General features: G+C 35.3%; 1 protein-coding gene across 6 annotated transcripts in view; it reads left to right on the top strand.

Annotated features, from left to right (window-relative positions):
* The window catches only part of TLL1 (tolloid like 1), a 215,085-nt gene that overhangs the window by 21,844 nt on the left and 178,249 nt on the right, over window positions 1-14,992 (top strand). Inside the window, exon 2 of one of the 6 annotated variants that reach the window (XM_027599789.2) lies at window positions 11,822-11,927. The exons of the other annotated variants lie outside the window; for them this stretch is intronic. Within the exon in view, the coding sequence (XP_027455590.1) occupies window positions 11,906-11,927 (22 nt within the window). The 5' untranslated portion in view covers window positions 11,822-11,905. The remainder of the gene's footprint in view (window positions 1-11,821; window positions 11,928-14,992) is intronic. 6 annotated transcript variants of the gene reach the window in all.

Below are 14,992 nucleotides of genomic sequence, written 5' to 3' on the forward strand. Positions count from 1 at the left end.
CAGAGCTTTTGTCCTAAGTCACAAATTTAATAAGTGGTAGGGCCAGGATTCAAACAAAGGTGGCTTGTTTCCAGAGTCTGGGCTTTTAACAGCTGTCTCATACTGCTGCTGCAGTTGAAGAAATAAAGGAAATACAGAATTAAGAAAAAAAAAATCCAGCACATGGAATACATGGTTAATTTATGGTGGACGGCCAACCAATTTATGTGAAAAGCAGAGAATTATTTAAATTACAAGAAAGAAGATAAGATATATTTAATTAGTTTTAGATTAATTATTGCAGTTTCTTCAGACTTATCCACAAAAGAATAATTATATGACTAACCAAGTTTTTGTTTTTTTATTTAGTTTTATTTACCCTTAGTGAATTACTTCTTTGAATTAGACCTGTATGTCAGGGTAGTAATTCTATAGGATAGTAGATTCAGGCTCCTTTTGTCAGCTTCTCCATTTCTCTGTTTTACTTTTTCTTTTCTGTTTGGTTCAATGTTATATCCATGGAGCTGTTCCACTGAGAAATCAAAATCATTTCCAAAATTTTAGTTCCATAACTTTGAGTTTTCCTTAAACCTGTTTTATATTTTCTACATCATTGTAGTAGAGTAATTGGTAAGCATTTATTTTGCTAATTGTTTGTAACTAAAATGTGAAATAAAACAGGCTCAAGAGATTCTGACAGCTTGCTTATTTTTCTTGAAATTATTTGGGTTTGGATTTTTGACACAGTGGTCTAAAAAAGTTTAAAAATTATAAACATGCAATTTTCTCCTTATGGAGACTATAGTTGTGACTGGAGCTCAGCATGAACTGATATTTAAGAGTATGTCATGGTTATGCTTTTAGTAAAAGACCATCATGCCATAGCTGTATTTATTTTTGGACTAAAGCCGTAATGTCCTTTCTCTTTTAGGGCCATACTAGATATTTCTTTCAAGGTACAAAGCATGAGTTTTGTTCATCATGAGGCATTAAAGTAATACCTCTTCATTGTACCCAAATAGCCACATCAGCTATAAAAAATGTGTACATTTTCTTTACTAAGCACCTGTGGAATATGTGAGAAATTAGAGTATCTCAAAGAGAGTGTCTTGTCCTACAAAGAGATTATAATCTGGTCAAGAGTGCAGATTATAGAACAGAATAAATATACAGATGATGGTAATAAAAAAATGCAGAGTAAGGTCAGTTTCACTTAAGACACTTTATACACTTATGATAAGTTAAACAACATTGCATTATTGAATTACCTGTTTAGGACAATGCTATAAATTGATATAAAATATAGTAAACATTTGCAACAAACATTTGCTATAGGACTTAAAAAGGAAAAGACATTCTTTTACTAGTTCACCTTGGAATGTTTTACAAAAAGATGTGGACTGGGTTTTGAGTAGATAGGAAGGATTAGATTATAATAAATACTAAATATTTCTATAGCACTTGTTTTTTTCAAACACTTTCAAAAATCTAATCTGATTTTACAATAACCTAATAGAACAAGTAACATTGTTATTTTCATTTGAAAAATAATTTGAGATGAGAGGTTAAATGTCTTGGGCGTATACAAATGATAAGTGGTGGCATTGTTCTTCAGGGTCTTCCAACTCTGAATCTTCTAAGTTTTATATTGTACCACCCTTTCTTTCTCTCTTTCTTTCTCTCTTTCTTTCTTTCTTTCTTTCTTTCTTTCTTTCTTTCTTTCTTTCTTTCTTTCTTTCTTTCCTTTCTCTCTCTCTTCTTCCTTCTTTCTTTTTTCTTTCTTTCTTTCTCTTTTTCTTTCTTTCTTTCTTTTTCTTTCTTTTTTCTTTTTCTTTCTTTCTTTCTTTCTTTCTTTCTTTCTTTCTTTCTTTCTTTCTTTCTTTCTTTCTTTCTTTCCTTTCTTTCTTTCTTTCTTTCTTTCTTTCTTTCTTTTTCTTTCTTTCTTTCTTTCTTTCTTCTTTCTTTCTTTCTTTCTTTCTTTCTTTCTTTCTTTCTTTCTTCTTCTTCCTTCTTCCTTCCTTTCCTTCCTTCTTCCTTCCTTCCTTCCTTCCTTCCTTCCTTCCTTCCTTCCTTTCTTTCTTTCTTTCTTTCTTTCTTTCTTTCTTTCTTTCTTTCTTTCTTTCTTTCTTCTTTCTTTCTTTCTTTCTGACAGAGAGAGACACAGTGAGAGAGGGAACACAAGCAGGGGGAATGGGAGAGGGAGAAACAGGCTCCCCATTTGGAGCCCGATGCGGGGCTCCATCCCAGGACCCTGGGATCATGACCTGAGCTGAAGGCAGATGCTTAATGACTGAGCCACGCAGGCGCCCCTGTACCACCCTTTAAAGAGGAGAATGGAAAGCATTAAGCTAGATTCATTCTACCTGGAACTCAGGAAAAGGAGGTTGGAAATTAGGCTGAGATTTAGGGAGCGTTTAGACTCTGAAGCTCCTTAAATGCCTGAGAAAAGATTTGAGGTGGGAACGAGGCAAGAGGAGATGAGTAGACCATTGCAATAATCCAGGCAAAACAAGACTGTGGCACAGACCAGGGTATGGGTAATGAGGTTGGAGGGAAGTGTTTAGATTCTGGATACATTCTGAAGACAGAGCCAACTGGATATGTTGATGAACACAATGGGGTGTCTTGAGAGAAAGAGTCAAGATGGATCCAAAATTTAAAACTTGAGCAACTGGAGGAATAAAATTATGGGGAACACAGAGAGATGAGCAGGTCAGAGTTGAGTTTTAGATGTGTGGATTTGAGACGTCAATGGGACGACCAAGTGGTGATATCAAATAGGCAGCTGGACACATGAGTTTAGAGTTCAGAGTAGAGTCTGGACTAGAGATATGAAGTTAGAAGTCATCAGAATGGAGGTGGTTTTTATAGAGGTGAGATTGGGTGGTGAATCATTAGAAGACTGACTGCAGATAAAGAAGAGATGAGGTCTGATAACATGGTTCTGGCGCACTCCAGCATTCTGAAATCTTGAAGATGAGGAAGAACAAACAAGGCGCTTGAAACTGATGCAGTTGCTTTAGAATAAGCTGAAATGAGGCTGCCAAGTATGGGAAAGCTGTGAAGGCATGTTGAAACGCAACTTGAAAGCAAGTTGGAGAGATTTTTTTTTTCTAGACCATGCTATGGACATAATAGTATGTTAGGCATGGAGTAGTTCAAGAAAGTCCATCATAAAACACTGTAGTGATTAAACATTTTTATTTATTGGGTGAAACAATGTTTATGGCTATCACAATAACAGAGTGAGAAGTAAGTAATAGGGAGTCAGTATCCTCATTTTTGAAATGAGGAAACCGGGACCAGAGAAGGTGAGTGGTTTTACAATTTATAGTAGCCTTTTTTGTTGTGTTGTTGTTACTAATGTCAAGTGAATTTTCAATACCTCCTATAGTCCCTGATGTCAAAGATCTTGCTAAATTTCTAGAAGTGTATTTATAAGGAGAAACCAATTAGAGATCAGAATAAAGTAAAGAAAAGTAATTGATGTTAAGGAAAATAACAGAAGAACGTTTGAACACAGTGAAACAGTCTACCAGGACATGAGGAATCTCGGTGTGCTGAAGAAATGACTGGACTGAGAATCAGGAAATTTGGATACCAGTCCTGGCTGCTTAACTTTCTGAAAGCCTTGAAACCAGTTTCTCAAGCTCGGTGTGTTGTTGAGAGCACAGCTTTCATGTAGAAAAGGATTTGTAAACACATTAAAGAGGTCTGGGGGGACACAGATATCAAGGAATTAACTTCTGGGGGGCAGGTTGGACTTAGAGAGGGGCAACTAAAGAAGACTTTTACTTTCCCCTTCAGTATTGTCTGGTTTGTTTATAATGAACATGTGTTAGTTTCTTTAGTTTCATGAAAAAGATAAAAATGAGGAAAAACTATAAGAAAAAGTTCAATTAAACCATTTCTAGATATCAGCCGAAAGATGTAGTTCATATCCATTTAATCTCCAAGACAACAGTTCTACTGTAAAATTAGGGAGTTTGACTAGAGTCCCTAAAACCAGTTCCAACTGTAGCATTCTGCGATCCCATGGAAGGCCACACATGTCAAGATGTGGGGCCCTTTCCTCACTACTTTATAAAAGGGAACCTTTGGACTAATGTGTTCAAGAAAATCAGGTAACTGAAGTACCTGGTACATTGTAATGCTGAACTTATAATGTGTATCTAAGTAATTTAGTAAAATAATACACTATTTCACATAACCATAATAATCACTTGAAACAGTTACTGTTGTTATCACCCATCCATCATCCAGTTTTACATATGAGGACATTGGGGCTTATTAAGATTAACTGACATGCCTGTGATCACACGGCTACTAAGTGATGAAACCCAAACCGGAGTTCTGAGCCTGAAATCTCAAACACTCAGTCTTTTTTGGGGGTACACCTTCCTTGATGTGGGGAAACATTGCTTTATTTCAGCTTACAAAGTGGGAAAACCAGGGTTTGCTTGATTTTTGTCAAGTGCCTCATTTCTAAATTCCCACCCTCTTATTTCTTCTCAAGTTAACTTTCCAAGTTAACTAAATTAAGGGCTCATTTTTCCTTCCTGTGCCTCACATGTTCTAAAGCTCTTTAGTCCTAAAATGCATTGCCCAGATTTTAATATTTCTGAAACACAAATCTTATAATTTGTGGGTCTGCTGAATGTTGAATGTTGAATTTTCTACAGAAAAATTAGAATCGAAGGTGTTCTTAAAAATATTATTTCTGAATCCTGACAATAAGGTATTAGACTTTCTGTTGACAGCACCATTGTCTTTAACAGTTTAGCGGCCCATACATCCAGTTTCCTTGACTGTCTTCCTGGTCATAACACACTGTCTTATTGAGATCTCCAGCTTGAGTCTCTGACATCCGTTTCTCTTTTAATTGTCAGACATGGACCCCCCCGCCCCCCTCTCCCTGGTACAACCTCCTCCTTTGCTGCCTCCTTATTCTCATTCCAGAATTTGATTTGGTTTGTCCACTGTTCTGGTTTCCTACTCAGTTTCTGTGACCCACGTGAACAGCTCCCAAACTTGTCAAAGTATCAGAATCATCTGAAGACATTTTTTTTTAAAATGACAGATTATGAAGTACAGATCAGAAGTGCAGAATCAGTTGCTTGAATTGGAACCTGGAAATCTATGCTGAAACACGTTGCTTTCATGCACTGCCAGACCAAGAATTTCTGCCCATGTGATACCTTTCCTGGAAGCAGGTGTCTATGTAGATTTTCTCAATGATCTGGGTTCTTCATCTGCCATGGGAAGTTAGAGAATGGGATATCATTCTGTCATGGCATCTTGATTAGAAACTTTATTATTGAGAATTATTAGAGAAGACATTCTAATCTCCAGAAACACATGTCTGTTTACACTTAGAGTTGTGTAAGCACTTCATAGTAAATTAGATTTAGAATTATAATCCCCATAGAGGGCTCATTTCACCATGATGAAAAGGAAAATTGGGGGGTTGAGTTCTTTTATCTTTTTCCCTCTTTGAACAGATATAAACCATTTTATGCATTGGGGTTGACAAACAAATCTTTTTAGAAAATCATCCTTGTACCACATTAACTGTGAAGTAGTTACATATTTATTCCAGTTTTTGAAATAAGACATTTCAGCCAACTTCCCAATATTTTTCTTATTTGAATAATAAGTCCAGATCATTGAATTTTTTTATTCCCTTTAATACATGATGAGTTTCTTATGATTAAAATACTCAATGAAAATATAGTTATTTATGTTAATTTAATGAGCGACTAATAAATATCTACATAATGGTAAGAATGTTATTATGTGCTAGAGACAAACAAAACAGTTTATGTCCTCATGTTGCTGACCATTGTCTATTTTTTTGTGTAAAGAGAGCCTTTTCAGAGCTGAGTGTTCTTGTTCTGCACCTCATGTTATTTTCCTAAGAACAACACATGCAGATTACTTTTTGAACTATGGCTTAATTACAGAGAACTGCCTAAAGCAAATAAAATGATATATAATTTATTCACCTGAAAAATTCAGGGCAAAGCTGATCCTGCTTAGGTATGAAAGTCTAGTTGAAAATATGTTAATACTGTGTTCCAAAACAGAATCCCATGTTACTGAGACTTCCCTCCTGCCTCTTACCCTTAATTTGCAGTTGGGCAAAATAACAGCTGTCCCATAGTAGCCATTTAAACTGAGGTACTATGTAAAATACTTATATTTTAGTTTATAATTATTTACAGCATACACTGGGGGAAGTTCCAAAACTATAAGAAGTCAGTGCAGTAAATCTCCATAATCCTCTCATTCTTCACCTTCTTTAGTTGCTTAGAACACCAATAAGAAATGATGTTTAAACTCTTTTCAGGAATGTTTATTTTTTTATATTCATTACCTTCATTTGATAGTGTTTTGTACTGAGTTTTTATTTTTTACCATTTGTAAAAGGTAAGGTTTTTTTTTTTCATTCCTACCCCAGAGGACAACAGGTTTTACTAAAAATGTTATATTTATGCAGATTTGGAGAAGTCTTGAATTTACTCATGTTATTTGTCCTAGATTATCTTTCCTAAATGATTTTTTTTTGATTCTGTGAAATGCAATTTGTACTGCTATTCAAACTCATCAAGTACTCTGACTTCAGGAAAGCTATCTGGAGGTCTGATGTTCAAGCCAGTTCAGAGTCCCCTGAGAAGGAGAGACTGAGTGATCCCTCAGTTGAGACAGAGGGTTATACCAGGCTAAAAGTCTAAAAGTGTGGACAATGCCAACACCCTTGTGAAGAACTGGGGATGGTCCGAGTTTCTTGCAGACTGTTCTGCAGGCTCCTTGCAGGCTAACGGGATAGCCTGCCATAGTTTCACAGATGTTGGCAGAAACTTCTATTTTAGAGACAAAGACATTTAATGCATCTGGCACAGCAAACACTATGAACTTCGGGTTTGCGTTCTTCTTGTACCCCAGGTTCCTCAGGAGTGCCATGGACTGAGCCAGGTGGGTGGCGTTAATGCAGAGGATTCACATCACAACCACAGGCCTGAGTTTTGAGAACTCTTTTATAACAGACTGCAAGCAAACCTGCCCAAACTTTGCCCTGGAGAGAGATGTTATACAGCTCAGCAAACATATCTGCCCTCTGCCCTGTCTGCATAGGCTGTCCTCTATACAAAATCCTTGAAAAGATAGTCTAGAACAAAGGACATCAATACTCCTGCTCACAAAATGTGCTCACAAGAGCCCCTTGGAGAACTGTCTCCCAAGAATCCTGAGCAATGAATATGCTCATAGTTTAAATGATTCTTACCAGAGTTTTTTTTGCCCTACCTACTAATTCTGCTTTACTTGAATTTACCTTGGACTATATATTTTTATATCATCTTTATGATAGGCAATATTGATGATTAACAGTCCAGCTAAAATATAAATAAGTAGAAGTACAGAGGAGAGATGAAACAGCTCCTCACAGAGCAGGCAGTCCCTCTTTCATTCAAATGTACTGTATGGCAGGCAATATCGGCCTTTTATGATGTTCTAGGAAACATGTCAAATAATAATAGCCCAAGCTGAAATTTCCATTTAAAGAAGATGGTCTGTGGAAAACAAAACAAAACAAAACAAAAAAAAGAGAAATAAGGATCAACTATTCAGACAGGACTAATAACTATTGAGAACAGATTAAGTCTCTTTCTACAGTTAAATCTTGTGGTTAGGATTTAATGTTTAAGATGATTGAGTGATCTGATGAACTACAGGTTTGGATCTTTCTTTCCCAGATACTTAATTGCCTGCAGGAAGATGGCTCTTTTGAAGTGAATTTTGTGTTAACTCCTCGTATGATTGAGGTTCTTAATGCTGAAGATTATTTAGTCATACCTCCTTCAATATCACCAGCTAGAAAACTGAGGCCCAGGAAGTCTGGGAAAGTTGCCTGAAGTTACACAAGAGGGAGGAGCAGAACTAACATCTCATGTCTCCCTGTAGGGCATTTGTTTACTCAAAAGAATTACATTATGTTAAAGTCAAAATATGAGAGGGGAGAGAGAGAGAAAGAAGCAGAGAGAGAGAGAGAGAGAGAGAGACACTGATCTTAGCAGGAATTATAATCCTTATGTAGAGAAAACTCCACTTGTCACTGTAAATACCAACCCAAATTAGTATTGTATTTGGGAACTGGCCAGAATGTTTGAAGGTGCATTTCAGTTTATGACTAGAGCTTGGCTCTAATGTGGAAAAATATTAACTGCCATTCAAAATCACTTTAAAAAGATGAATATCTGAGATGCAAATACAGGATCGCCCTAAGCACAATAAACAAACAATTAAACCAATTATAATTTACTAGTGAAACTTCCAAGTGTTGAGAAATTGGCCTTCTTTCATGTATGGTGAAAAGCAGAGAATGTCAGAGTGGTTTAACTGTTTTCATCTGTACTAAGAGGCTTTGCCTTACTGAACTGGAAAGGGTCTCAGAGAGCATCTGCTGGGATGATTTTCTACCTTTTGAGGGGCCCAAGCATCTTGGAACTCTGAGACAGGGCAGAGGGACCACTGAGGATGAAGATCTTTACTTTTATTTCTAATATAACCTCTCTACTTTTGCCATATCTTGGCTTCTGTTACTTAGAAAACAAACTCTAAAACCAATGTAATATTTTATATCTTGAAAGGAGTTTGGGTATATGCATTTATTAAAACTAAGTGAATATGCACTCTTATGTTTTATTATATTTGTGTTTTATGGAAAAAACTAAACAACCACTGAACTCAATTATAACACGTTAAAGTATTTAGGGAGTGATGTACTGATATCAGTGATTTACTTGGAAGTACACCAGAAATGAGGTAGATTGATAGTTGGATACACAATGAAGCAAGGATAGTAACATGTTAATGGTAAAATGTAGATGGAGGGTTTATGGGGCTTATTATATGATTCTTTCAACTTTGCTGCATGTTTGAAATTTTCCTTAATAAATTATTTGTGGGAAAACTCACCAATATAGTTCAACTCTCTCATTTTTGTAAGTGAAGAAAGTAAGGTTCAGGGAGAATAAGGTTAGTCATTGGCAAAACAGGAACAAGAACCAAAAAATCTTCAAAGAACAGGTTCTGCTGCTTGTCTTTACATTCAATTTGAACATTTGCCCCAAGATTTCTTCACATAAATGTCAGAAAAGTCATGAGTATTATCAAAGATGAAAAAAGGCCTTCTACAGGATGATTGAAACTCCTACTTTTAGAAGGATTGATTCTTCTTCGTCTTCGTCTTCTTTTCCTTCATGTATTTTTCATGAAGGCAATTTTTGGGCTTACTCTAGTGTTCAATACACTAGAATTGATTGTGGACTTATATATTCTATGGTATTTCTGGGCCAACTCTCCATTTTGTTTTTCATTCATATATAAATAAACACATATGGTATTTCTCGATCAGTGTATTCCTTTGAAAGTATGGAAACATTAGTTAACATTTTTAGTAAAGGTCCATGAACTTTACATAGATCCTTCTAAAGCCTTTCCTGGGGGAAAAAAGTTGGCTTTGCTTCTGGTATTTGGTATAAGTGAAAATGAAGGACTACCTAAAAATGACTTCTCCTTTATTCTAATACTCTGTTAGAACACTTAGAGGGTAAGAATCTCTGGAGTCAAGATTGGCTTAGGTTTAAATTCTAGTTGTGATATTTCTAAGTGTGAGAACCTGGAAAAGTTACTCAACTTCTCTGATCTTTATTCCTTGAAATAAAATGGGGATAATGATGGTACCCTACAGATTGTGGTATTTAGTAACATTAGCTATGACAACTTTTATTAGTGGTAACCTCAGAATATGCTAGTGAATGACTGATGTATTTACAACATTTCATATTTACATTTTGTTTCATTCATTTTACTTTTTATTTATAGCTTATACTTACTTTCACAAGGGATTGTGCTTCTGAGTATTTATAGGATTTGCATCTTCACTTCATGTCAATAAAGATACACACTGTAATCCTTACAGTTGCTTGTACAAAAGCATGAGTCATCTATAAAGCACATTTTAGTTAAGATTAGGTTTATTTCATAACTGTGTTGTCCTTTAAAAATTTTTTCTCTCTCTCAGGTTTTAGTGTTGATTACTGCTTTTCAGTTTCCTCTTAGATTTCCAAAATGTAAGACTTGTAGGCTAGTACAACTCAAGAAAGGTAGGATTCTTAAAAAGTGAGACATTAAAATTTTAGTCATCTAAAATATTTAAAAAATTAACTTAAAAAATTGAAGTGTAAAAATGCTAATTTTTCATAGTAAGTGGATAAAAATATTGGGTTAATTGTAGGTGCAATATCAGACTAATGAAAATATTAGCTAGAAAGTTGTTGGATAGGTATATTTTATCCATCCCCCCCACATGCATATGTCTGTGCATGGTGTGTGTGTAAATAATGTATATATAAATACATTATATATACACATGATATATATAGTACATGTATATTAATACATAATAAATATATACATACACATGTGATAGTATATCATTTGAAGGAGAAAAAAATCAAGGTTATATTTACTATTGTTCAGTAGTTGTGTAATGTTTTCTTTGTCTATCATTTGGAATTCCTCTTTTTTTAAATAATGTGATATTTCATAGTTTCTATGAGTGACAAAATGAGCTCTGGTACAGAATCATAAAATTTGGTGGGTTGGGAGCTTTGAGATCATCTGGAATTCTAGATTTGTCATTTTTAATTTTTATTTCAGGAGGTTGTTAAAGAATACTTATGTTTCATTATACTCCAATTACATTAAATTAGAGTCTCTGTGAATGGGGACTGTATAGCCCTACTTTTCAAAACCTCCCCTTGTGATCAATGTTAGAGTCATCCATCTGGGTGTGTGTGTGGATTTATGTGTGTGTGTGTGTGTGTGTGTGTGTGTGTGTGTGTGTTGTTTTTGCCAACATTTAGAAAGGAAACAGAGAATGGCTCTAGATCTTGGTGAAGTCACGGAGCTATTTACCTTCAGAACTGGAACAGAATCTTGGTTTCCTCTTAAACCAGTGGTTTTTCCAGTCTCCTACACAGCTTTCTTTTAGCTACTCCAGATTGTGTTATTTTTAGAGTTTGTGTGGTCCCCAAAACCCTTGGAATAGATGTCTCATGTGTAGTCAGGTCTTGTTTTGGTGGATGAGCCTTAGGGATATCATACATTCGTGTTTCCTAAAACACTGGGGAGTGAGTGAAAATGTTGGAATAGCTTCTATATCCCTGAAGTGGACTGGGCAGGCTGCTCCATAGAGTTCTCCTTGGCCAGGATAAAGTACAGTGCTATTTCTAGTTGGTCACTCTGATTTTAATATGCAGTATATATTAATTAAATTATATTGTACTTTATTCAGTAATAATGGAATATATGTTTATTAGATTAGTTATGGGATATATATTAAATTACTTTAAAGATGGTAGAATAAACAAAACAGACATATTCTGTAATGAAAGTTCATTTAAAATAATTTTACCTATTCTATGATATTCTTATGATTTTGCTATTTATAAACAACAATATAATTCATAAGCACTCTATCACTAATTGACTTTCTGTGTGTTCCAGAATTTTTTAAAATATAGAGGTATAATATCATTCCATTAAAGCTAATTTCCCATAAATGGCAATACAGAAAAATGTGTTGATAACCCTTTTATGATATATTCTCTGGATAAATACAGTTCATTCTAGGTTTTCATCACCATTTCTTGCTGTGGTGGGATAATGTTATAGTCTCAAATGGCATGTGGCCAAACATGGATGCAGTGTTAGTGCCTCTTGAAGGCCTTGTTTAAAACACTCACTCTGGGATACTACTGTGCTTCTTTACTTCCAGACTGACCACTGCTCTAAGCAGTGTTGGGGCAATGCCTGGGCTGCCCGAGCCCTTGAAGTTCAAGAAGAAGCACCTGGACTTCTCATGATGGGAGGTCAGAGTCAATGTAAGTGACTTCCTAATTTGGGGGGCTAAATCCCTTCAGTGATTTAGGTCTGTATGAAGTCAGCCATGTAAGTGATTATTTTCAGTGTGTGTTTTATGTCATCATACCCCCAAATATTGCCACTGACTTAAAATAAAACTACAGAAGTGTTTCTCAAATAAATTCTTATGAATCTCTGGTGAAAAGCATAGTTCAAAGATACGATGCATTCAATTTTTGTTGTTTCCTTAGGATTACCCATTGATATGTTCAATTCTTTGAAAATATTACTTTGAGGAAATTAGAGTTTCTTGGAAAATGTGCATCAGTTATAGTTTAGGGAAAACTTAGAGTCTAATTAAAAATTTTCGTGGACTTTAAAGCTGAGTATAAATAGACTCATAAATGTTTAAGTGGGCAAAGCTACAAATACATATCTTTTGAAAATAGTTTTAATTTTGCTATAGTTTGAGCATTGTTGAGCATTTTTGCTCAGTACAGATTTATTTCTTTTCAAAGATGTTACTTCATGAATTCCCAACCATGTAGGAATGCCCAAAGGTAACAACTCAGTAAATTATGGCAGAAAATACTTGCTATCTGTATGAATGGATAATAAAAATAGTAGAAATAATGTTCATTTGTGATAAATTACAGGGATTGGATTTTTCCATTAGGGCAAATAATGAAGTTATGATGCTTGTGTTAAGATGAAATTTTCATCACGAACAAAGAGGAGAAATTATTATTTACATCAAGTTTTATTTTCATCAAGTCCTGAGTATCTAAATCCCTTTTCAAATAGTTTTTCTAACTGTTGATAAGTTATAAAGTAATGGTATTCGAAGATCATGAGGAGGTAATTTCTCTTGTATGGTTGAACTCTAGAGCTCTTGGCATAAAATTATAATACTTCATTATATAGAAGGGAAAACAAGGTTTTACAGTAAGTAAAGATTCAAATTAGTTTCTATTTTTCTATACAATGGCTTGCATCTAACTCTGATAAACAACTTTGAATTTATATCATACAAATTAATGTTTTATGTATCTCTACTTCCTTACTTGAATCCGTCCTATAACATACTAAAATAGCGAATACTGGAAAGAACATGGTATATAGAACAGAAAGTCCCAGGTATATTTTAGATTCCCAATCCCCAGTTTACTAGAGTGTCATTTAAGTTCTCCGAGGGCCTACCCTTTTAGGTTGTTGTGAGGACTACATGAGATGATACATGTAAAATTACTTTGTTCACTGTAACAGGCTGTAAAATTTTTTAATCTTTTGGGTGCATGACTTAGAACAAAACACTTCAAATCTGGGTATTTTATCCAGAGACCTTAAGGAAGATTTTCTTCTTTATATAACTTCTATTTAAAAACAAAAGAGCAAGAAACAGAGTAATTAAAATACATAGTAGGCCGAAATATGCGGAATCACAGCATCAAAATGTTTACAAAAAGCACCTTTAGTTAATGGGACATATCCTGGGTCAGACTGTCTTCATGGGCCCTCCTGCTCCCTCCTCTGCCCTCTCTCTAACTTCCCCACTCCTCTTTTTCCATTCTGTTCTTCCCTTTCCCCTACTTTGCAAGGATGGTGGGACTTTCCTGCTTGTCTCCTGACCTTATGTTTTGTACCCTGTAGACCCTCTTCCTTATCAATATTATGTCACTTAGACTTCCTGACAGGTTTTTTATAAAGTTTTTGACATCTTTCCCTTGATGCTGAGTAGTAAGACAGGGTGAAGCTCTAAGCTGCTGAACCAGAAAAAGGAGAGCAGTCTTTGGTCCCCAGTGAGTAATAAAACCACAGGTAGCATTGACAGGTGTGTCTCGCCACACTTCAGGTGAGGCTCTTCTGTGATTTGAAACTCTTTAGCTGTATCTGTCACTACCATTCAAAATTTAATTTTTTTTTTTAAACCACACCACATGTTTAAAATGAAAACTCAGGGAGGAACAGAAACAGAAAAGTAATGCATTAAAAAGGAAAAGTAAGCAGAGTTTGAGAAGAAGCACATAGAAATCTGAATTGCATAAACAGAACAACAGCCAAAGCTGAATTTTTTGGTTGGAGATGGGAGGAAGGTTCTTGGATGAGAGAGAAAGACAAAGAGAACCCATTTTACTAGGATTGCTGTGGCTTGTCAGGGCTGATTTCAGAATAGCTGACTGGGGCTCTGGGAAACAATACACACCAGTTGACCTGGGCCAAAAGCACTGGGAAGGGACAAAGAGGCCAAAAATGAATGGGTAACAAGAGGTAGGGGAACTTATTTATCTTGGCATTCATAATTTAAACATCTTAAATCAAGAGGAGTATCTGTTTTGAAACTATATAAACTTATTAGAATCAAATACTTGTGATTCTTTGTTACTGGTTGTTTGTTTTTGAAACCTGTAGTTGAAAGAGTGGTTTAGAAAGCTGAATATTTTCATGAATATCATTTACCATTCTGTAATTACCCTAAGGCAGAAAATTGGGATTGCTTTTTCTCTGTTGTTCCCTTCGTTTCTTTATTATAATCATCCTTTGCCTTCCCTGCCTTTCTTCCCATGTCTCTTGCTCTCCTTCCTTATTCTCTATTTTCTGTCCCAAGATTTTAGAATGATTTCTATAGACACACATGCCCTAACTTGACCATGGGACACCTCAGAAGTCTTTTTCTCAAACATAATAATCATAAGTAATACCAGCTTAAGGGGGATTCACGTGCCACATTGAATTTTTAAATTTTCCCTGTTGCTTAGAGACTGATGCTGATAAGGACATAAAAGTTAAAAAAACAGGGCATTACTTCAATAATTTGGGCTATTTGTTAGCATTGATTTAGGATTTTCAGAATTTATATATGTGTAAAAATTAGGAATTTTGGAATGTGATCTTTAGACAGAGCCTACTCCTCTGAGGGTTAGGATCTGGTAGCCAGCACAAGATTCTAGAGGGACAATCTCTGGTCACTTGAGGTTTTTTTCTTTGCCTGGTCTTCCATATTGGAGTGTTTTGCGAGTCACTGTAGTGTAGCTGTCTCAGGTACAGATATCGTTAACTAGCTTGTACTTGTCTTTGGATAAATTAC

The sequence above is a fragment of the Zalophus californianus genome, chromosome 2, assembly GCF_009762305.2.
Source record: "Zalophus californianus isolate mZalCal1 chromosome 2, mZalCal1.pri.v2, whole genome shotgun sequence".
Lineage (NCBI taxonomy): Eukaryota > Metazoa > Chordata > Mammalia > Carnivora > Otariidae > Zalophus > Zalophus californianus.